The sequence below is a fragment of the Leuciscus leuciscus genome, assembly GCF_965113295.1.
Source record: "Leuciscus leuciscus genome assembly, chromosome: 3".
In the NCBI taxonomy this organism is placed as follows: Eukaryota; Metazoa; Chordata; class Actinopteri; order Cypriniformes; family Leuciscidae; genus Leuciscus; species Leuciscus leuciscus.
Window position 1 is genome coordinate 53387843 of NC_138727.1, and position 23739 is coordinate 53411581.

Consider the following 23739-nt stretch of genomic DNA (forward strand, 5'->3'; position numbering starts at 1 on the left):
TTGAAATCTGGAATCCGAGGGTGCAAAAAAATCTAAGCATTGAGAAAATCACCTTTTAAGTTGTCCATTTATGTTTGTGCTGCATTTACTCACAACAATAAATAAATATTTTATATATTTATGGTAAGAAATGTACATAATATCTTCATGGAACATGATCTTTACTTAATATCCTAATGATTTTTGGCATAAAAGAAAAATCAATAATTTTGACCCATACAATCAGAGGTGTATAGTCCAGGGGTCAGAAGTAGAAGTCTGTTCATATATGGCAGATATGTTTATTCCACCCATGAACTCAGCCAGCTGATTTCACTAATTAGTTCTCTCTCCTGGCTGAATTAGCAAATGCAGGTGATTGGAACAAAATTCTGAGGAGGACTTTACTTTCTGAACCTGGACTTTACACTTCTGCATACAATTTATTGTTGGTTATTGCCACAAATATACCTGTGCTACTTGTGACTGGTTTTGACATCCAGGGTCACACGTTAACATGTCTCAGTTAACATATGTTGAATAAGCAATGGAGCATATACTACACAGCACGTTAGAAAACAAATGTATTTTTTCCAGGCAAAGACCAAAGATCCACAATTAACAGATGGACAGCAGGCAGTGAAGACGATGACAGCTCTGAACTACATTCCCAAAGAATCCAGATCCCAAAACTACTTGCACATCGGCATTGATGCTGCAGAGCTTCAGATCGGTGGTCAAATGACAGTCAATCTCAATACTGGACAAAGTCCAGGAGTCAAAGATCAAGATTACACATACATGGTAAAGATTATAGTTATTTCTTATTCAGCTGCACCACAAATGTATTCATTTTATTTTGTCAATATTTGATTAACTTCCACAGCTTGTGTTTGAAATCATATGAATGTCATAAATACTGTTAACTCATCTTCCTCATTTACAGATCTTAAGTAAAGGTCAGATTGTTAAAGCAGACAGGTTCAAGAGGAGAGGACAAGCTCTAGTGACGCTGTCTCTACCTGTAACCAGAGACATGGTGCCGTCCTTCCGCTTTGTGGCTTATTATCATGTGGGCTCGTCTGAGGTGGTGTCTGATTCAGTCTGGGTCGACGTGAAGGACACGTGCATGGGAACGGTGGGTCAACCATCACAAGAAATGATTGATACAGTATGCCAAGCAACTAAAGGGATAGTTTACCCAAAAATGAAAATTCTGTCATTAATTACTCCCCTTCATGTCGTTCCAGACCCGTAAGACCCTCAGAATGCAAATGAAGATATTTTTGATGAAATCCGAGAGCTTTCTGATCTCTCCATAGACTGCAATGTCATTGCGGTTTGTGCACAAAGTATTCTCGTCGCTTCATAACATTAAAGTTGAACCACTGTAGTCACATTAAGGACTATTTTAATGATGTCTCTACTGCCTTTTTGGGCCTTGAAAGTTGCCTTGAAAGCTCTCAGATTTCATCAAAAATATCTTAATTTGCATTCAGAGGGTCTTATGGGTCTGCAACGACATGAAGGGGAGTAATTAATGACAGAATTTTCATTTTTGGGTGAACTTACCCTTAAGTCTGTTTTACTGACACAGCGCATCTCATTTTAATGACAGCTCAAGCTTCAGGTGAAGGACAAGATGAATACCTATGGCACAGGAGATGAGGTCAAGCTGCAGATAACTGGAGATCCTGGAGCTAGAGTTGGGCTGGTGGTGGTTGACAAGGCTGTGCATGTCCTTAACAAGAACAGACTCACTCAGACTCAGGTGAAGGACCTTCTTCAGACGTCATTGCGAAAACATCTAATCTCCCCGTTTCTGGCATAAAACTTACATAACTGGTGTCTTTTTTGCACCTTTAGATCTGGGACGTCATAGAGAAGCATGACACCGGCTGTACAGCAGGGGGTGGAAGGGAGAGTATGGGGGTTTTCAGTGATGCAGGTCTGATGTTTGTGTCACACACTGCAGGAGGAACCAACACCAGAACAGGTTATTTATTTCAGCTAATGAAAATATTATTATATTTGTAACGAAATCCACTAGAGGCAAGATGTAGAGAACCCAAATGCAACTTTAATTATCAAACATAAAACAAAGGCTGGAAACTGGTAACTCAAAACAAGAACAAGAACCTGGACAAGAAACATTCACAACTCAAAACATTCATACAATACTTGACAAAGAGACAGGGCAAACATGAGGGCTTAAATACACAGATTAATTACTAGACAAGGGACACCTGTGAACAATGAACCAGACGATTAACCAATGACAAGACGTATGACAAACGGAATCACATGACAAGACACAGAAACATGACAATAAGAACAAGAAAACAAAACCCAAACCGTGACAATATTAGCTTTATTCACTGAACAAATAGATTTCTGAGGGTTATTTTAAGGGGTGCATCTCTGGTCTGACAAGCATGGGTATTAAAACTGAGTTTTGGGTGATGATTGGCGATATATAGAAAACACATTTTGATGCAAAACTCGAATTATGAATTTTTCTAAATGTTTATGTTCATTACATCACATTGTCATAATTTGTCAGGAATTGTGTAAATAGGGAAGACTGGGTCAAGTTGTCACCAGGTCAGTATCTACATTTACATGCATTTAGCAGACATGAAGATTTTGGAAAGTGACTTTGTGCCTCATTGCGAAGGAACACCAAGGTGCCCCTCGTTCAGTTACCCTAGCTGGAGGGAGGGAGCACATACTCTTAGGGTGAATTGAGGTAGGGAGGTGCAGTTCCAGTGGCAGTCTTGAAAGTCAACATAAAAATTTTAAACATGATCCATCTAGTGACTTTGGGTCCTCTTTAGCTGATTGAAGACCAGACATGCTGTCACTTTCTGGATTATCGGCAGAGGCTTTGTCGCGCTGCATGGAATATCACATTGGAGTTTGCTCTTGTCAGTTGAAGAGTTTCAGCAAAAGACTGCAGTGGATGATCTTCGTAGAGTGTCCAATTTTGTCAAGTAGGTCATTCTGTGAGAGAAAAGTGGATTGAATACAACTCTTTCAAGAGTTTTTGAAAGAGTTTAGGAAGAAAGGAGACTATTCTGTAGTTGTCATCTGTTGTAGGATTACGTTTTTTTGTTGTGTTTTTTTTAAGGGACCGTTCGGTATATGGAATGGACCACCTGAGGAAAATAGGGGAGGGTCATGTCTTTTTATTCTTTGTTGAGGGGAGGGTCATCCAACTTTTTTTAGTCTAGGGGGAGGTTCACCCAACTTTTGTATTCATGAAAACAGCAAAATTTCAAAGTGGCTTGTTTGGTGCATGTTTTTCAATGTAGCTCCATGTAGCTCTCTCAGTCTCGGCCTCCCATCGCTAGCAGATGGGTCTGACCCAACAAAAATTGCACCATCCCCCACAGGTGCGGTGATGATGCATTCATGTAAATGTAAAATATAGCAAGGAGACATTTTAATTGTTTATTAATAAACAAGTGTTTTCTGTGTCAGTGTTGGCCGCAAAGATGAAGTTGACGATGCTGACTCGCGATCTTCGCAGTAGTGAGAGAGAAATGCACATTTCATAAGGCTTGCATAAGCAGAGAGCAGTCTGTTTTCTTTCGTTTCGAATTAAATCCGTTATTTATTAAATCCAGGCAATTGGTTGATGAAACATTGATTAAAATTAAGATACAATTACCGTAAAACTTCAAATAATAGCCGAGTCCCAAATAGATGCCCTGTCTCTTTTACATGACTGGTGTGGCTACAGGTTTGGATAAATAAAGGCCGGTCTCAAATAGAGGCCCGGTCTGTTTTTTAGTTTCGGGTTGTATTTAATCTTCTAAAACCCGTCAGATCGTCTGTTTAAGCCAGTTCTATGGAGCAGATTGCGCGTGCAAGAGAGCCCTGCGCATCTGGGCGGGAGCTGTTACCGTAAGCAAGGCAGGAAGAGTTAGCGGAGGCCGGAGAGGGAGAAGTGGAGGAGAGCGACGAGGAGGAATTCGCCAATGAACTTGTAGTTGAGGATCGCGGTGATGATGATAGTGATGAATAGGGTCCTTTAGTATCACATGATTGCAGTTGTTTTACAGAGTAGCCTTCATTCTTTCTTGTTAATGTGTTTCGGACAACTAGTTCATAGGCTCGATGGATATTACCGGTAACATGTATTGTTCAGCCCATGGCTGTCACATCGTTTCGTTTTTTTTATGCTGCCAATAATCTAAAGGGAGTCGCACACAGTTGGCAACTGGATATATCACAGATATGAATATGACACAGTTGGCAACTGGATATCAGCATATTTTAAAATGAAGGATTTAAAGTTTTTCGATCGCGTCTCCTGAAGCTGATCTTCTGTTGGCATTCACTCACTTCGCACAGACCGACTGTCACTTGCAGACAGTAATGCACACTTCACAAGATATCACTGCTGGATTCATTAAATGTTTCTAAGATATTCAGAGATTTGTTTAAATGACGTAGATGCGCATTTGCTGAATGTTGACGGCAAATGGGAAAGTATTTTAGCCTGATTGTTTGCCTTTTCTCTTACAAATAATATAAAAGCAAACGCTTTACTTTACTTACTTCGCATACCATTTACTTTCTTTGTTTACCAGTTCTGTCTAACAAAGTATTAGATATGACTGACAGAGATCGTAAATTAATGAAGACGGAGAAAGTGAGCATGATCTGAGGAGCTGCCGTTGCCATTCTCTTCTGGCGCTGGTGTGTTCTCAGCGCCGCCCGTCAAAATAAAAGTCTGGAGCGCCGTCAAAATAAAAGTCCTGCTTCCAACACATCGGCCAATCAGAAAAACGTATCGGCCAATGCCGATATTTCAAAAATGCCAAATATCGGCCGATATATCGGCCTTGGCAATATATCGGTCGACCACTAATGTACACTCAAAGAGAATAATGTGTTCGAATTTTAAAGACGTGGCGCTGTGCTTCTCGTCTGGTGTGCGACCCCCCCCTAGACATACGGAAATGTAGTAGGCTAATTCTTACATTAACTGATTTGTTAAACACAAACACAGATTTGGTAACCTCCTACTGTCATGCTTTCCGTCTATCAGCCTATGCTATTTGGATCGTTATCTCTAGGCCTACACTCAATGAACCACATCTCAACACTAAATTAAAGGCCTGTCTCATATAGACGCCTGTCTCAAATACAAGCCGGTGCAGTTCGGCAATTTGGGAAAATAAATGCCCGGGCTATTATTTGAAGTTTTACGGTAATACAAAATGAAATTCACTTTAAAGAAAGGCTTTATGCTTTCTGTTTGAGGTCTCTGTGAAAGTTTTAAAGCAGTCTTTTAGTGCCGCTTTCAGAGTGGTCACGTCCGCAACGGAGAACTGACACGCCCGTATAATTATTTTTTGCTCATGAATGCGTACACGAAAAATTAAATAAAATGAATATTTTATGTTCTGTGGAGAGCCAACCCTTCTTCATCCGGTGGGTAGTATTACTTTTGGTTTGCGCAGTGTAATTCACGGAATTACCAAAACATATTTTGCCACCTAAAAGTAAAAAAAAAATTGTCACGTCAAAAATTGCATGTGTATTTCCCTCATATTAAATATAAAACGCATGTGTTGACTGATATTTTTTCTAATGTCTGGACTCCTTTATTATAACTCTGGGAGTTGGAAGGGATGTCGCGATTCTGCCTTCTCACACCGCGACACAGGTTTGTGGATCTGAGTGTCGCGATTTCGGTTTCATATCGCATATTGTTACAGCCCAAGTTCCGGGACTGCATACTGAATCCCGAATATGGGTTACCTGTTTTAATGTATAGACAAACAGTCAAGCAGTGGATTATATTGGACGACGGGTCAGTCAATGGAGAACATTTTCATTTTATGATTATTAAAAAGTGTGTGTGTGTCAGAGACAGATAATTGTGTGTATTTTAAATTATCGGGGAGGGTCATGCCTTTTTTTACAATCATTTTGTAGGGTCAAAAAAAAAAAAGTATTGCTGGCAAAGGGAGGGTCAAGTCTAATTTTGACCATAGATCTCAAAACTCCTCTGGTAGCCCCTTAAATGAAAAACAAAAGTCCCTAAGCAGTGTGGTTTCCGGAGCCTGCTTAAATGTGGTGGGAAAGCTGGCAGTAGTGAGAGGTGTGTGGATTATGGGAGTCAGAGTGAGCAGTGAGATCTCCTGTAGTAGGTGGGAGGGGATCATGATCATGGCCTGGAGATGAGAAGACAGATATTATCAAGGCAGGAAGTTGAGGCCGAACATAGAATGTCAGTTGCTTCATTGACATCAAGAGAAGAGAAGTGTTTAATCACGGTTGAAACCGCTGTCCGGGGGAAAGCATCAATGTAAGGAGCATAGTAACTGAAGTGGCCGGGACAGGCCCCCTAGGGTCTACTCGTGGAGCCGACACTGGTGACATGACACAAAGACGGCCGATGTGGTTAATCCAAGTCAAATAAAAAAAAACAGGTGGTTTTGCAATATCAGTACATAGAAGTACGTTTTTAAACAGCTGAAAATTTAAAATCAAATCAACGTTTTTTTTTTTTACCTTGCCAAGTGATTTTTAAAATATACTAATTCATTCAAATGAATTGTCCTCTAGAGCCTGAGTGTCCCGCCACTGCAAAGAGAAAACGAAGAGCTGAGAGTCTCCTGCAGATCACTGGTACACTGGGTGAGGAACTGAAATTTACTCAGATTTTACTTTTGCAATGTAAATCAGAAAGGGATTGTTTTTTTTGTTGTTGTTGTTTTTTTTACTGTTAAAGATCCCGAACCTTTCTCTTCACTGTTCATGTTTTATGGAAACTTTGTCTTTCCCCCCAGTAGTTCTCACCATGTTCTCCTACGTTGTTTATTGTCTTCTCAGCTGGTCAATACTCTGGTGAATTGAAGCAGTGCTGCTTTGATGGGATGAGGGATAATAAACTTGGCTACACCTGTGAACGAAGATCCACGTATATTGTAGACGGGCCAGAGTGTGTCCAGGCCTTCCTGCAATGCTGCAAAGAAATGACAACACGCAAAAGCATGAAGACAGAAGAAGAGGAGATGATTCTGGCTCGCAGTAAGTACACAGAAAAATCCCCAGTGTTAAATCTACACTGCTCAGAGCACATATGGTCCCACTCTACAGAGTGTTAAAGTAACACTGAAGCAGTGTTAAAGTTAATGAGATAATTAAGTGATTAATAAAGTGATAATTTGTGGTGACACCTGATGCTAATGAGCAGAATCACTGAAGGAAAGAGAAACCACTAAAGAGAAAAAAGAGAAACACAAGAACAACAACTGAGGAGTGTTCCAGAAAGCAATGTTATATCTTACTGTCAAACATACCCTGAACTCTCGGTTGATTAAACCAAACCTTGCTTACTCGAGGTATGCTGGTTCCAAAAACATGTCCAGGAGTAAGTTCATCCAAATCAGAGTATATTCATGGTTAACACACCAGACATTCACAACTAGGGTTGGGAATCGTAAGACATTTTTTGTGTTTATTTCTTATACTTGTCAAATGAGTTTAACAGACTGGTAATGTCAACAAATTCAACATATTATTTAGCAATTTTTGCTAAAATAATAATTTTTTTCTGAAGGAAAATAAATATTTCTGCATTCTCTAGGATAATTTGGGACCTCTCTCTTAAAAGGTAAGATATATAATATATTAGATCATATCAAATCAGTTTTGCGAAAACACACTTATGTGACTCGTGTAAATGGAATTGTTTTGATCAGTAAAAACGCATGAAGTGACCAGGTGTAAACAGCCTACACCATAAAAAAAAGTCAAGTAAACACTTACTGAGCTAGATACGCAACACAGTATGAAGCCTATAGTCATTATTTCAAAAGACCAAGTGCAATAAAACAAAACAAGGAACTCCCGCACACTATCAATACTTGCAAATGAGTATCAAAATTTTATTAGCAACGTTGTCGTTTAGGTCTCACCAAAAGACCAAGTGCAGAAACTGTCATTCTTTCTTCATTCTTTTTATATATTTTGAAGTAGGCTAAAAATAATAATTGCATAATTATTAAACAGGTAGTTCACCCAAAAATAGAAAATTCTGTCATTTATTACTCATGTCGTTCCAAACCCGTAAGACTTTCACTCATCTTCGGAACACAAATGAAGAACTTTTTGATGAAGTTGAGAGATTTCTTTCCCTCCATTGACAGACTACACAACTACCACTTTGATGCTTCGAAAAAAGTTCATAAAAAGATCATAAAACTAATCCATATGAATTGAGCAGTTTAATCAACTTTTTTCACTGTGCTCCTATATTTCTTTGTTTGCTCCTAAACTTTTTCATTTAGGAGCACATGTACTCCTTGGGAAAAAAGTTAGCGTAGAGCCCTGCATATCATACTGCATATGTCTTTTATTATAGAAATACATTATAGCATAGAAAACATCTGAATGCAGATCAACGATGTGTGATGAGAATTATATAGTTATATATTATAATAAAATTACAATTTCCTCGTTTTTAATAGCGCTTTATATATTGGTATTACTATATATAAAATATTGTGTGCAATCTTTCACGCCCACTGGAGCCTCATCAATAGGGCACGCATGCGCTGAACACCTCTGAAGTAAACTAACATTGGAAAAATCCGGAGCAGCTCATGTTCAGAGTGTAAGTTGCTATGGCTACTTACATACACTGAAAGTTACTGATGTTTTGGGGACTGAAAGTTGAGGTTATCCGCTTACTTACCCTTTAATATACCCGGGTATGTCACACAACCTGCTTTCTGGAATACGACCCTGACTTCAGCCACAATCTTAGATGAAATCAACTGAAGAGAAAAGACATTAAATCTGTGAAGATCTCAGCAGTGGAGGATTAAACAACTCCACAAACAGCATTACCAGCTTCACTTATTACTAACCAGACTGACTTTATTTGTCGGACGTCTACAGAAGTTCTTATTGAGAATTAACAAAGGTATAGATGTTAGTGATTTTATTTAAAATGTCTAGTCGCCGTTATGTTGATCAGTTGGTTGGGCAGTTTGACTCTTGTGAGTTTGTGGTCTTTGTTACAATGTTTACTAAAACACATAATATGCTTCAAAGAAAGTCAGGAACAAAAATGAGGTAAAATAGTTTTCAGCATCATAAAGTATAATACCTAATTGATCTTATCACTGACCAAAAGTGTTTATTTGTTATTAATAGATAATTTTCACCAACAATACTTTCGTACCATGGGTCAGACATTCTTAATTAAGATTTAATTATGGGGAACAAATCTTTAGACACCCACAGACATCAAGAATCAGCATATGAATCTCAACAATGGTGACATGCTTCATGCCGCAATGCATTCTGGGAGCCACCGTAGTATAAAACTCATGGATCCCAGCATGCATTGCAGCATGAAGCATGTCCCCATTGTTGAGATTCACATGCTGATTCTTGATATCTGTTTGTGTATAAAAACAAGTTTAATATTTTTCATATTGTCATAACCTGTTGTTATGGGTTTGTTCTTTCTTTTGGTTGACTGACAGACTGTCATTCTGCGCCGTGTTGACTTGAATTTGCACATGATTTGTTTTTAACCCTCTGGGGTCTGGGCTGTTTTTGGGGCCCTTGAGATGTTCTGACATGCCCTGACATTTGTGCTTTTTTCAGTTGCATATAAACATATTAATGGCAAAGGTGTAAATTCACTCTATATAGCACAAACAGGGCTACCATAATATGTGAGCCACGTGTATGTACATGTTTTCATTTTTGAGAGAATAATGTTTATGCATGGTTATTGTAAAAACTAAAAACTAAAATTTCTGAAATAAGGCCACAAAACACATAGTAAATATGTGTCCAATAAGACTTTTGACTAATGGATGTCCTCGCCTAGAGTTTTTTCTTCAAAATTATGTGAAAATAGTCTTGCTTTATCGTTCACATAAAACCATACATTGATTTAAATTGATGTAAAACAGGTTTTGCTTGGAAAGCCAATATGCGAGGGGGGCGTGAACGAGGAGTGGTTTACACCTTAGAATACAATGTCCCACCCACTCTGCATAATGATGAGCCATTCACTCAGGTGTGACACTGACTGAGCCACAATGCAAGGACAAAAGATATATTTAGAAGAAGACTTATATTGACCATTTAAGATTTTGCTTACATCTATCTTGTAAATATGTTTTGCTATTTTATTAAAAAGGTTACAATTACAACAATAATTACAATTTCAACAATATTTCAAGTGTACTCTTTCTTTGTAAAAAAAAAATGATTATAGGCCTACATTTTATCTATGTATTCATTAGTTTGAATATAGTCAACATTGGAACAGCTAACATCTTAGTTGATGACTTTATTTTTGACAAAAATAGATATAGAAATTGCTAAACAAAAGCTTATTTGATGTGGCAGTATATTCTACAGTAAAAACTGTACCCAAATCTAGTCAACAAGATGTTGTCTTTCATATTTCGTCTGACTGTAACGTTGTTTTCATGAAATATTAGGGCATATTGTTAATTTGCAGTTTAATACGTTGCTTATACAAATAGCCTACATTTTATTTCAACATATTTTAGTCGAATTTTCCTTTCCTCAGTATAGCAATACAGTTTGCTAAAACATCATCATTCATTCACACATGCAATTTAAATTTAACTTCTGGCAAAGATGAAGTTGACGATAGGCTATTGACTCGCGATCTTCGCAGTAGGCTAGTGAACGCACCGGAGAAATGCACATTTATTAGGCTACATAGTTTTTTGTTTTGGATGGTTTTGTTTAGAACCAGCTTTCTGTAAATATATTTCACATTTTTTAGACATGTGAGGCGAGTAGGCTACGGTCTGGTTAATGATGATCTCCAGTTCAAGCACCTTATGTTGTGATTGCTAGCCTATATTTACTTTAAATCCAGGAAATTTGTTAATGAAAAAATTATTAAAATTAAGATACAATTGATACAAAACGAAATTCGTTTTAAAGAAAGGATTTGTAGTTTCTGTTTTGAGGTCTCTGTGAAAGTTTGAAAGTCTTTTAGTGCGCTTTCAGAGCGCTCGCGTCCATAATGGAGAACTGTCACGTAATATTGTTTTTTCCTCATAAATGCGAACACGAAAAATAAAAGACAAAAGAGTTTTAAGTAAAACTTACTCCGAAATTGTGTCCTCGGCGGAATTCGCTCTTCAAAATGCTGCCGTTCGTAGTCTGAGTTACAATCTTCCTCTGAGGAAACAACCCGGTATCATGCATTCTTCCTCGCTGTCCAGAATCATCTGAAGGGCGTCTTTACTGGAGAAGTGTGCCATACTCAAAACGCGATGAACTATCAGTAAGTCTGATGAAGAAACTGTGTTTTTATGGCATTGATCGGGGGGCGTATGCGATGCATACTAGATCACCTCAACTATTTACCATTTGAATAGCGCCGGGGGCGGGGCGGCCTCAACTCATTATAGAGATAATGAGGCAGAAGGAAAAACGGTACCTCTCCTTGCTTTCAAACGGATTACATGAGTTGAAAACATTTGTTTTTTATATAAATTACTTCATTTAAAAGAAGAGATTTCAAGCTTCATAAAGACATATCTCACGTGTCTGTGTGAGAAGTATTCGGTGAGTTACAGTTAATTTTCGGACGCGTTTCAGAATGGACTACACTGACAGAGAGAAGGCAGAACTCGCTTCGTGTTTATTTTTCTTTATTTGGCGAAAAGCTCAACACTGTTTTTATTATGAGTATACACAAAAATAATACACATTTAACAGAATCGATTGATGTACAAAACTCCTATGAAAAATCAAAGTCAACAGAGTATTTATGAGTTTCTTTTACACTGATAAAAAAAAAGCGAGCTGGTATCGCCGGCGATACCGTAGACCTCAGGGGGTTAAAGCATATTAAAAGCACCACATAGACAAATAAACATTAAAAACTTGATTCCCTTTAGAAACGTTTACTCGTATTGGGTCTTTTCTATATACTATGGGGTAAACTCCTTTTTCTCAGAATTGTGAAGCCTTTAATTCAAAAAAGCAGTGCCACTGCACAGCCATAATAGTGCAGCGATCTGAGCGTGCCATTTGGAAACATTCCAATAATTTTGAGATCCCTACCACTTAACGGTCTCTGACGCCCAGACCCTTTTAGGGCAGACATTTTTTTTTGTAAAGACGTACAAATACTAGGGTCCCTAATACATTTTTACTTGACTTGATTGTTTGTCCTTTTGCTCTAAATGGTCTATTCTGTCACATTTTTATCTGTTACAACAGGTGATGATGATGATGACTATTATACAGACTCTGATGAGATCGTGTCACGTACACAGTTCCCTGAGAGTTGGCTTTGGGAAGAGATTGATCTATGTGAGAATTGGTGAGTCGGAGACTTTTAGACAAAATCTGTGAGTTTAGCCTCGTTCACACCACTCGTAGCAAATTATCTTATTCAGCTTGAGCTGTTTGTGACACAGTGTGTGTGTGTGTGTGTGTGTGTGTTTGAGAGTCTGATAGTAAACAACCATTAAAAGAGTACTTAAACAGTTTTTCTTTTATTTTTCCTCATATCTCAGTCCAGCACCAGTCAGAGATAAAGTGATCTACCTGAAAGACTCTATTACTACCTGGCAGATCTTGGCTGTCAGTCTGTCACCAACACTTGGTAAGATGAAGCTGCAAACACAGGATACATGGTCTGAAAAATATCATCATCATCCAGGAGCTGCTGGTTTAAACCCTTCTGTGTGTCTGTGTTCCTCCTCAAAGGCATCTGTGTGGCAGAACCTGAGGAGATTATAGTTTTTAAACCATTTTTCATTGACCTCAAGATCCCTTATTCAGCTGTGCGCGGTGAACAACTGGAAATCAAGGCCATTATTCACAACTACACACCAAGGAATCTGAAGAGGGTAGATCGAATTCAATATTAAAAATACATTCAGAATTTATGTTATACATTAAAACCATGTGCATCGTAATAACCTTTTCTGCTTGAGTCAAATCATTTATCCTGAAAATCATTTATCCGGTTTTTTGAGCTGCTTGTGACTCAAACTGAAGAAAAGTGTAGAATACTGAACTGTGCTGAAACAGAAATGTCCTCCACCATCACATATTTATTTTTTTATTCTAATTTATTTTGGAGGAAGTTTCCTCTAGATATTGAAGTGATTTATGTCTCGCTCTCCTGTTTTCACCAGGTGCGTGTGGAGTTTATGGAGACAGAAGATGTTTGCAGCTCTGCCAGTAAGAAAGGCAAATACAGAACAACAGTAAACATTGACAAAGACTCCAGCATAGCGGTTTCATATGTGATTATTCCCATGACTCTGGGACATCATGATATTGAGGTGAAAGCTTCATTATCTGAGTATGATGATGGAGTGAGAAAGACCCTGAAGGTGGTGGTACGTTTGATGGCATTTCTGTCAATTTTCAGCAATTCTGTTTTATTTGATATGGTCATTTGTTAATATAATGATAATAGATATTTGTCATATTTTTTTAAATAGATAAACTAGATTACCACAGGTAGTTAATTTACTCTGTCTCTTTCAGTCTGAGGGTGTGCTGTTTCCACTACAAAGCGCTATTGTGGAACTCAATCCTGCTAAGAATGGTGAGATTCCCTGCTCAAGACTCACCAAAACTGTACAACATCTGATCAGCTCATGACTCTTCCTTCATCTTCCTGTTCTTTATCCCAAATGAAACAGGGGAAAAACCTATAGTTATTAGAGCTGAAACACAAGCTGATCGGGTTCCAGACACACCTGCTAACACCTACATCTCGATTGCTGGTAAGGAAAAATATGTTTTTAAGAATATGTAGTGATTATTTCTGTCATGTATAGTTGTGCAGTTTTTGTTTAAAGAAAACTGAAACCTGGGGTCGTATACAATTTTGGACACTGTGTGGGTTTTTGGTAATCGCAGGTGGTTAAATTAAAGCAATGATGTAAAGTCCATGAACAATTGTGAGGGCTAGTATAATTATCTATATTTGCCTCACATTTTCCCACACAGTATGTTCCTTCTTTTCGGCCAGTCCAAACAAATGTTTTTAAATTATTGTTGGATACCTTATTTGTTAGATTAAAAAGAAGTTCAGTAAACTTTAAATGTGTATTGTTATGCGTTGTAGTATGTGTGCACCTATATGTGGTTGGTTTGAGATCCTTAGTGGAATAAATTTTTTTTGAATCCATGCCATTGTTGTTATTTTCATATAAGCTGTGTCTGAAATCGCTCCCTATCCACTATATAGTGCACTATTTAGGGTGTCGGCCATTTTGTAGTGGTGTCCGAATTCTGAGTGAACGACATCATTCCCTACTTTCGTTCACTACTTTTACCCACAATCCTCTCTGAATTCGAGTGTACATCCGATGTACACTTGCTGAGACACTATTTCCCACAATCCAACACGATAAGGCGTTAGAGCGCGAATGAAAAATAAATATAACGGACGGCAACAATGTCACCATAGCAACGGCGCACGCGAGATAGAAAACAATCATTTGACTGACTGGAAACCCCGCAAAAGTAATGAAAGTAATGTTTAAATAATGGAGGGGGGTTTTTTGGACAGTTTTATGTGTTTATTTATTTATTTATATACCGTTATATCTATATTTGAATAAACAAATGTGTTGTGTAGTGTTTTGTTCTCTTTTATTTTCACATATAAATGTAAAAAGTAAATAAATATGACAAGCAAGTCTTTTTTTAAATCAAATAACGCAATAAACGTGAAAAATACATAGGCTACACACAATTGTTACATACAATTCATACAGCCAAAAAAGGAAATTTCAAAGATGGGTAAGTAATGTTTATGACGAAATTGTCCGAGCTCTCTGGCGCGTGATGATTATGTCAGCGTCCGAATTCGCTCACTCATTTTCGTTCACTCTTTGCTGATGTAGTGCACTCAACTGCCATTCACTTTGTAGGGATTAGTGAATGAGTGAACGAGTGAGCGGTTTCAGACACAGCTATAGTGTGTGCATGCTACCAATATTTGAATGTGTGAATTCTTTAAGTTGGTACCAGGCGGTAATGTTATTGTGATATTGTGGCGCTCGTGTGTAGCTTGTGATGTTTTTGTCTGTAAGATGGGTAGAACAGCTTTTTTTTTTTACATAATTTGGTTCCGGTGCTAATCCGGGGGGCCATGTGACTATTTCTTTGTATGTGACTGGAATGTATGATGTGAATGGCCCCTTTAGTATATTTCCATACCCATCTACGGCATCCTAGGGTGTGTGTGAGTGTGACTCATTGTCCCAATTTGATGCAGGTGGGTCCAGATACTGTCCATCTGGCCTCCATGGAATTGCAGTGACTGTGCTATGAAGGAAAAAGATCATAATTCATTTTTGTTCATTTTAAAGCCTGCGTCACTTAGCATCTGTAACACTTCGTCAACCAACTGCAAGTGGTTCTCAAGTGGTTCCTCTGTGGCTATCAGTATGTCGTCTACATAGTGAACTACTTTGCCAGTTCCTAGTAAGGGACTGAGCACATCTGCCACAGCTCGATGAAAAATGGCTGGGCTGTTGTGAAGGCCCTGCGGCATTCGTTCTACCCCTTACCCCTTCACTTTCCCCTTCCCCTCTGTTTTGCGTGTGCACGTGAAGGGGTAGGGTTGTCTCAATTCTCTTTTGGTTGGAGGGGAGGGCTAGGGGGAAGGGCCAGATAGCCCTTCAAACGAAGATTTTTCGGGACCACACTTCAAACGAAGGGCTATGAGAAATGTCACTGCATACACCGGCTACAGAGGCAACATGACTGCCAATAATCATTTTCTTTGTCATATTCAATCTTGTGTTCATATTTACGGTCATGTTATTCAAATAAACGGTTGCAAAAAAAATCGCTAAAGTTCGTTAACAAACGCGCGAATGAGGCGAATTCGCGTCCACCGCGCCGCACTAAACGCCTCATTCGCGCCGCAAGACCTCCAGACGCGAGTAAACGCGAAATCACTCGCGCCTGACGCGCTATTCGCGTCCGGTGTGAACGCACCATTAGGCGTCGAAGATATCGTCATCTCCGTTGTTTTCTGCGAACTTCAGAAAAAACTAAAAAAATAGCTGTAACTCACGCAAGACTAGCTGACGACGGCATCTTGGAAGTTTGTGATAAACATTGGCGCATATCCTGTGACGTAGGCGCTAGCAACGACATATAATGACGTGTAACGGTGTAGTAGTGGTGTCCCATTTCTTAGGGGAATATTTTCACCCCTACGCCTTACCACTCTGTTTCAAGGGGCAAGGGTAAGGGGTAGGCGAAGGGTTAGGGGTAGGCGAAGGGGTATAAAATAGAATTGGGATTGGGCCTAAATGCTAGTTTCCATTGGTCTTCTCGTTTGACTTTAATAGACCAAAAAACATTTTCGATGTCAAGCACTGTAAACCACGAAGCATTGGTTGAAACTTGTGATAAGATTGTAGCTGGATTTGCCACTATAGCTGTTGCTTTAGGCAGAACTTTGTTGAGACGCTGATAATCAATGCAAAGACGGCATTTACCTTTTTTTGTAGTTGAACTGCATCGCCGAACTATGCCTCTAATCTCAAGATGTTTCACTATCTCATGAACAGCGACCTCTGCCTCTGGCTTGATGCAATATTGTGGGGGAGGGGGCCCCCCCTCAATGCATACTTCAAAATCAACGAGGCCACAGTCGTCTTCATGATTAGCCCAAACATCGCTGTGTTTGTTGATAAGAAGTTGAGTTGGATCTGTACTGGATATGGACATGATGTTGGCCCTACCTTGAGGCAGGCATTTCTTTGCCATTTTGTTTGTTTGCACTTCAATTTGTTTTTTTAAAGCAATGAATTACAAAGCCATGTTTTCTCATAATGTCCATTCCCAATACAGTTCCTTCGCTGTTATCTGGTAAATACCAGAATGGCTCTTTTAACACTACCATGCCTAAATCGAGGTGAACCGATTTAGTTTGAGTTGCTGTCATCAAAGTATCGCCTATACCTTTCATTTGAATTGTTTGCGTGCTTAGTGGTAACGGAATGTTTGTGCAAGAACAAGCGGCTCCGGTATCAATAAGAATGTTAACTAACCGGCCTCCAAGTTTGGCTCCTTTTTATTATTCAGTTTCCGCTTGTGATAACGCTTCCTATAGCAACGGAGGCCATGCACCCCTATTGGGGTTTGAATTTTGCTAACAGGTCAGCGAGGTCTGCTTGAAGGTTGCTGTACGGGTTATTCAGATTTTTAGATTGTTCTTCCGTTTGTTTTGGGCTACTCCCTGAGGAGTTGTTTTGTATGATCAAATTCTCTAACCGCTTAAGAATTTCATTGTCAGCTTTAGAGTGTATCTTTTGATTTATTTCTGGCCCTTCTTAATCTGAAACAATCTTGAGTAATGTGATTTATTTTTTCTGCAGAAGTAACAGAAGGGGTGAGATTTGGGCTTTAGGTCGAATTTTTTGGTTCATTTTCCTTCAGCTAGCCATTGTGTTGTTGCAACAGAGCGTGCTTTACTTTGCTTTAGTCTAGTTTCTATTTTAGAAGCCCAATCCACCAGTGACCGGTAGGTATTCTCGGATGGATCGGCTCCATGGACTAGCGCCTGCTGTATATGAGGACCTGCATTATTTTTCAGGAGTTGAAGTAAAACTTCCTGGTCACGCTGTGCATCCTCTAACCCTGAATGCTCTGTTCCACTCAGTGTGTGTTGGTCCCCTTAACTCTAATAGAGTCTCCCTCAATCTTTCGTAAACCTCATTTTCATCCTCATCTTCCTGTTTGATTATAATTTCTCCAGATCTCAATTCATGCGACATTTTTGGTTTTAGCTCGGCTGGAATAGTAAGGAGGGCTACTTGCCAAACATCTCTAGGCTCTTACTTGTACACTGAGGCCATAAAGTTGTCCCAGTAGGGTTGAAAAGGGTCTTTCCTTGGCATCATGTGCATTCTTCGCAAGTTAAAGGACGGCTAATGGTAGTGACTTCATCATCTGCGTTATTCATTGTCTTCGGAGAAATGCACCAGATTTACTTCGAGTCCTTATGGGACTGCAGTGTTTCGGCTCTTCGGGTCTATTTGGACGATAATACATCTCACTCGCTGGTTCTGGTCGCGCACCACCAGACTACAGTGTGCCCTTGGAGACTGGCTACGAGCTTCTCTCAGTTACAACTGATCTTGGATGCTGCTCAGTAGAGCTGAAACCATATAATCTTTGTCGCTATCACTGTATACATCGCCACCAATTTTAGAATTTATCGCCGCTAGCTTAACTGCAGCTATGGGAAAGCCTGCAGAACCGCAGCACTCTCGAGCACGGATGTGTATTGTTTATCTACTTGGAGCTTCTTTTCAAGCTTTTTAATTTGTGTTCCCATCGCGTCGCTCAGTCAAGTCATCTTCATTTATATAGCGCTTTTAACAATGTAGATTTTTCCAAAGCGGCTTTACATTGATAATAGGAAATTAAAGTAACAGAGATTTTTTGGGATTTATAGCAGCTCTAGAATAAAGTTATTGTCCAGCTAAAGTTAGTTTTGATTGATTGACTTCCGTCGCAACGATCATTAGTTATTAACTTAGGGGCCGCTAACACGACACCGTCGTAACAGAAAACTCTAAAGTTCTTTCTGCGCAAACTTCAAAAACGCGAACCAGTGAGAACGCCGATGGCGTGCACATGCACATTACGAGTTCAGTCTATAGGTATGCGCGTTTGAATATATGTGCGCAGGGCGTGTAGTCCTTCCCTACAAATCAACTCTCAACAAACTACTTGCCTGGCCTTATAATATATAATACAGAATTTTTATTGCCTCCGCATAACCACGCGAAACGGAATTATCCCGACAACGCTTCATCTGTAGAGAGGTAAAGGGATGGGAGGGAGGCTAGTTGACACTTCAGGACTGCATCAGGTCCTTCATCAGATCTGGATACGGCCTGGATCCGGTGGACTGCTGTAAACCTCGGGATAAACAGACAGACTAATATTAGCATAGACGCCATTCTTCTTATGATGTAACGAGTACATCAGGATTTATGGGAAGTATTCCCAGTTCCGGCTGACCTGATCTATGCAGCCTAACATTGAATTATAGAAGTCTATAATGTGTTATGTGAATGCTAGGTCAAAGAGATGTGTTTTTAGTCTAGCTTTGAACTGACAGAGTGTGTCTGCTTCCCGGACAATGTTAGGAAGACTGTTCCAAAGTTTTGGTGCCAAATAGGAGAAGGGTCTACCACCAGCGGTCGATTTTGATATTCTGGCCGGAATTTTGAGATCACAATAGACGTGAAGGACTATAATGCGTTAAGAGCTCGCTCAAGTACTGGGGAGATGAACCATTTAGTGCTTTGTAAGTAATCAGCAATATTTTAAAATGTATACAATGTTTAATAGGGAGCCAATGCAGTGTTGACAGAACTGGGCTAATATGGTCATACTTCCTGGTTCTGGTAAGAACTCGAGCTGTTGCGTTTTGGACCAGCTGTAATTTGTTTAAGCGTGCAGGGCAACCACCCAGTAGAGCAGTGGTTCTCAAACTTTTTACACCAAGTACCACCTCAGAAAATATTTGGCTCTCCAAGTACCACCATAATGACCAATATTAAAATACAGTAGCGTAGTAGGCCTAACTATTCAGCTACAGTTATGCACAGCTCAAAAAACAGGCAGTTTTATTTATAATAAGAATATTTATTGTTGTCAGCCACTTTAGGCCATCCTTAAAAATATTCTTGTTTGCCGTAACCCGACCGACCGTCAATTTAGTACTGACCCAATTATTATTATTTTTTTCCCTTTTAGTCCGACCGACTTGCCGGTTGTAAACTTGCGTTAAGACCGACCGATTTTTTTTTTTAACTCTTCAAACAACTAATACAAATGCAATAAAATAATATTAGTTATTAAGTATTGTGAATATAAATTGCCTAGACCTACATACAAACATAAGCTACGTTCTTTCTTTTAAATAAAAACCTGTGGCGCGTCATCTATGATTATGTTTACACCATTGATTTACGCATGTCACACTACGGCCTTCAGGCAGCGAAGTTCGCTTCGTTTCATTCACTGTCAATGGTTCACGCTTGGTAATGATGGCTGCGGCTTTATCAAATTACTCTAAAGATTATTTCATTTTTATATGTTGTTGAATAGGGTTTATTAAAAAATAAACGTGAGAGCGTGTTATAGGCTATATGTAATGTTATAGTCAGATATGACGACGCTACTGCAACACGCATCACCGCAGATGAGCAGCTGGCCATCTATTCATCAAGCCAACGTGCAAACTTTCGCAAATCAAAGTGAAAGTCGCTGACGCTTAACACACAATCATCTTTATTAAATGTAAAGAAACGAAATGATCTTACCAGGGCTGTTTCCGCTTTCTCTTATTGCGGGCTTTGATTCGGAAATTTTAGCTGATGATCAATAAAATAATGCATCTCATAACTGTTGCTTTCGGTGACGTGCACTCCATTAAATCTGCATATAGCGGGAATTGAAGATCGGATTTATATCCGCAAAAAAATACATGTAAGTTAACCAGGTGTAAATGGAATCGTTTTGATAAATCAGACAGCAATCCGATCTGAGAAAACGCATGAAGTGGCCTGGTGTAAACAGCCCCTAGACATCGGTGAAAAACTAAATGCATTGTTAATGTAACACATTAACATGTTTTTTTCATATAGGTATTACATTGCATGTTAATGCAATTAACTGTCATTTTGTGAATTCTAAAGTCAATTTAATTTATTTGTTTCCCTCTGAAAATCCACTTTAGTTGATATAGTGGCTTCTTTCTTGATTCTGACCCAGTCAGTGACGTCACGATATGCAAATTAGTTTAAATTCATACCTATGTAATCATCATGACACATTTTTTTTTTTCATTGAATCTTGAAAAAAAAAAAAATATAGACCTACCTACTGACCCTTTTTTCTTTTTTTTTGCTGTTACTGCAAACCAAAATATTTTTAAGGATGGCCTTAAACACTGTAACAACACAGTTTTAACATCAACACTGCACTGTGTGCTGCTTAGGATTACAGCCCAATTGACTCCCTGTGCCAATGCATTGATGAAGTCAACAGTTGGATGTGTCAAAACTTTCTTCAATTAAACAAAGACAAAACTGAAGTTATTGCGTTTGGAAACAAAGAGGAAGTTCTCAAGGTGAACGCATACCTTCACTCTAGGGGTCAAACAACTAAACATCAAGTCAGGAATCTTGGTGTGACACTAGAGTCAGACCTTAGTTTCAGTAGTCATGTCAAAGCAATAACTAAATCAGCATACTATCATCTGAAAAATATTGCAAGAATTAGATGCTTTGTTTCCAGACAAGACTTAGAGAAACTTGTGCATGCTTTCATCACCAGCAGGGTGGATTATTGTAATGGACTCCTCACTGGCCTTCCCAAAAAGACCATAAGACAGTTGCAGCTCATACAGAACGCTGCCGCCAGGATTCTGAGCAGAACCAGAAAATATGAACATATCACACCAGTCCTCAGGTCTTTACACTGGCTCCCAGTCAGATTTAGGATTCATTTTAAAGTATTATTACTGGTATATAAATCATTCAATGGCCTAGGACCTCAATACATGGCAGATATGCTCACTGAATATAAACCCAACAGATCACTCAGATCATTAGGATCATATCAGCTAGAAATACCAAGGGTTCACTCTAAACATGGCGAGTCCGCTTTTAGCTATTATGCCAGCCGCAGCTGGAACCAGCTTCCAGAAGAGATCAGATGTGCTCCTACAGTGGTCACATTCAAATCCAGACTCAAAACACATCTGTTTAGCTATGCATTTACTGAATGAGCACTGTGCCGCTGTTCGTCCGACTGTTTGTACTGTACTGTATTTTACTCTATTTTTCTAAACTGTTTTAATTATTCTTATTTCTTTTAATTATTTTAATTTCTCCTATGTCAGCAGGGCATTTAGCCCGTAACTGTAAATGCCCACTCAGAAGGTGATAATGTGAAAGTGACGTGTATTAATGTGGGTTTGAAAGTAGAACAGTATTTAAATGACGATATTAAAGTTTTCGTCTGAGAAAGAATGTGAACGCAGTGCTAAAGTGCTAAAGAAAGTGAAAAGAACGTGTGAGTAAATGAGGGAGAAAAGAAAGTTAAAGGAAAGTTGATAGATGGAAGTCGTAAGAAGATTGAAGGTTAAAAGAAGGTTGAAAGATTTAAGTCTTAAGGGAATCCTTTGAAGGAAAGATCTATAATAATATTCTTTTTTTATTTTTTAAAAAGACTGTATTTTATTTTATTTTTCTAAACTGTTTTAATTATTCTTATTTCTTTTCATTATTTTAATTTCTTCTATGTAAAGCACTTTGAATTGCCATTGTGTATGAAATGTGCTATATAAATAAACTTGCCTTGCCTTGCCTTGCCTTACATACAGGTAATTTTTTTTATGATTAAATTAAAATGTATTACACCTAAAAGTGAAATAAAAACTTACAGATTAAATGAAAATGTATTGTACTTAAAAGTACACTGTTGTTAGCACTTGTGCTAGGTTTACTCTCATCCTCTTCAGTTCTTGTATTTGAAACATTCTCCTCCTGATCCAAACTTCTCTTGCCAGATTGAAGCCACAATAGCAGTTTTGAACTTTTCATAATTTAATCATCCACTTAACATTCATTTATATTTAACCTTTTCACACACTTAAGTTAAAAAAATTCAGCTGCTCCCCAAGCGTAAGCTTTTCAAGGCGACCGTTATAGAGCGTATCACTTTGTTTCCATGGTGACGCGTCATTGCTTGTCACGCGACCACAACCACTCAATGACTGATGATCTGCTTTTATTTTTTTATTCAAAATATTCACAAATTTGTTAGCTATAGCATTGAATCGCCTTTATAATGATCACGTTAGTTGGAAAAAAAGCACAGTTTGAATTTAGCAGTTGATCACGTTCTACTCACACCGGTGAGATCGAAATTTAGTGTTTCCTCTGCGTACCACTAGAGAGAGCCTGGGTACCACTAGTGGTACGCGTACCACACTTTGAGAACCACTGCAGTAGAGCATTACAATAATCTAGCCTTGAGGTCATGAACGCATGAACTAATTGTTCCACATTTGTCAATGAGAGCATATGACGTAATTTAGATATATTTTTAAGATGGAAAAATGCGGTTTTACAGATTCTAGAGATTGGTATCAAAGATACCGGTCTTGCCCAAGTTTGTTTATCATACACGGATGCTTAGACCTGTGCTCAGAGTTTTTTCAACTCATCTGATCGCGTTGTTTCTAGTTCTTTTATGTTTGCAATCATGCGTTCGTTTTCAGCAATAGTTGCCAAATCATTTCGCCGTAGCAAATAGACGATCGCGACAAGAATTTACCGAAAAGGAGTTTTAGTTTCTAATTATCTCCCCTCGGTAGCGTACCAGGCTAAAATTTGCTCATTATTCCAACAGGGTGTCCGTGGATTCTTAAGTCTTAAGTCTTAAATTAGATTTTTAAATTATATTTGTAAAATTTAAGGCCATAAAAAGTCTTAAGTCTTATTTTTTACATATGAAAGGTCTTACATTTTTGATGGCAATTTGACTTAGACATATCTAAATGTTTTCCAAATTAGAACCATCTAATTAGCGTACTTTTTTATTTATCATTCTTTCATTGTGGATTTGCTTGTTCATGTGACATTGCGCGTTACATTCGCGGCAGCATTACGTCTGTCTCCTACACGCGAAACAGGAGGAGAG

The 23739-nt window shown here is 38.7% G+C and overlaps 1 protein-coding gene and 1 long non-coding RNA gene across 9 annotated transcripts in view; both read left to right on the forward strand.

Moving 5' to 3' along the window:
- Positions 1 to 23739, forward strand: part of LOC309493628 (complement C3-like) — a 528795-nt gene that overhangs the window by 3601 nt on the left and 501455 nt on the right. For 6 of the 8 annotated variants that reach the window (XR_014204025.1, XM_082162768.1, XM_082162766.1 and 3 more), the window contains exons 12-23: positions 577 to 783; positions 926 to 1117; positions 1598 to 1750; positions 1846 to 1975; positions 6565 to 6636; positions 6832 to 7029; positions 12241 to 12343; positions 12540 to 12628; positions 12733 to 12875; positions 13167 to 13373; positions 13525 to 13585; positions 13683 to 13766. Coding sequence is in view for 7 of the 8 variants with exons in the window: in XM_082162768.1 (XP_082018894.1) it covers positions 577 to 783; positions 926 to 1117; positions 1598 to 1750; positions 1846 to 1975; positions 6565 to 6636; positions 6832 to 7029; positions 12241 to 12343; positions 12540 to 12628; positions 12733 to 12875; positions 13167 to 13373; positions 13525 to 13585; positions 13683 to 13766 (1639 nt within the window). In the remaining variant the exon portion in view is untranslated. The remainder of the gene's footprint in view (positions 1 to 576; positions 784 to 925; positions 1118 to 1597; positions 1751 to 1845; positions 1976 to 6564; positions 6637 to 6831; positions 7030 to 12240; positions 12344 to 12539; positions 12629 to 12732; positions 12876 to 13166; positions 13374 to 13524; positions 13586 to 13682; positions 13767 to 23739) is intronic. The other 2 variants (XM_082162769.1, XM_082162770.1) reach the window with 2 other exon arrangements.
- Positions 8480 to 12121, forward strand: LOC309494016. The gene is made up of 2 exons (XR_014204193.1): positions 8480 to 9540; positions 11852 to 12121. It is a non-coding gene; the product is annotated as an uncharacterized lncRNA (long non-coding RNA).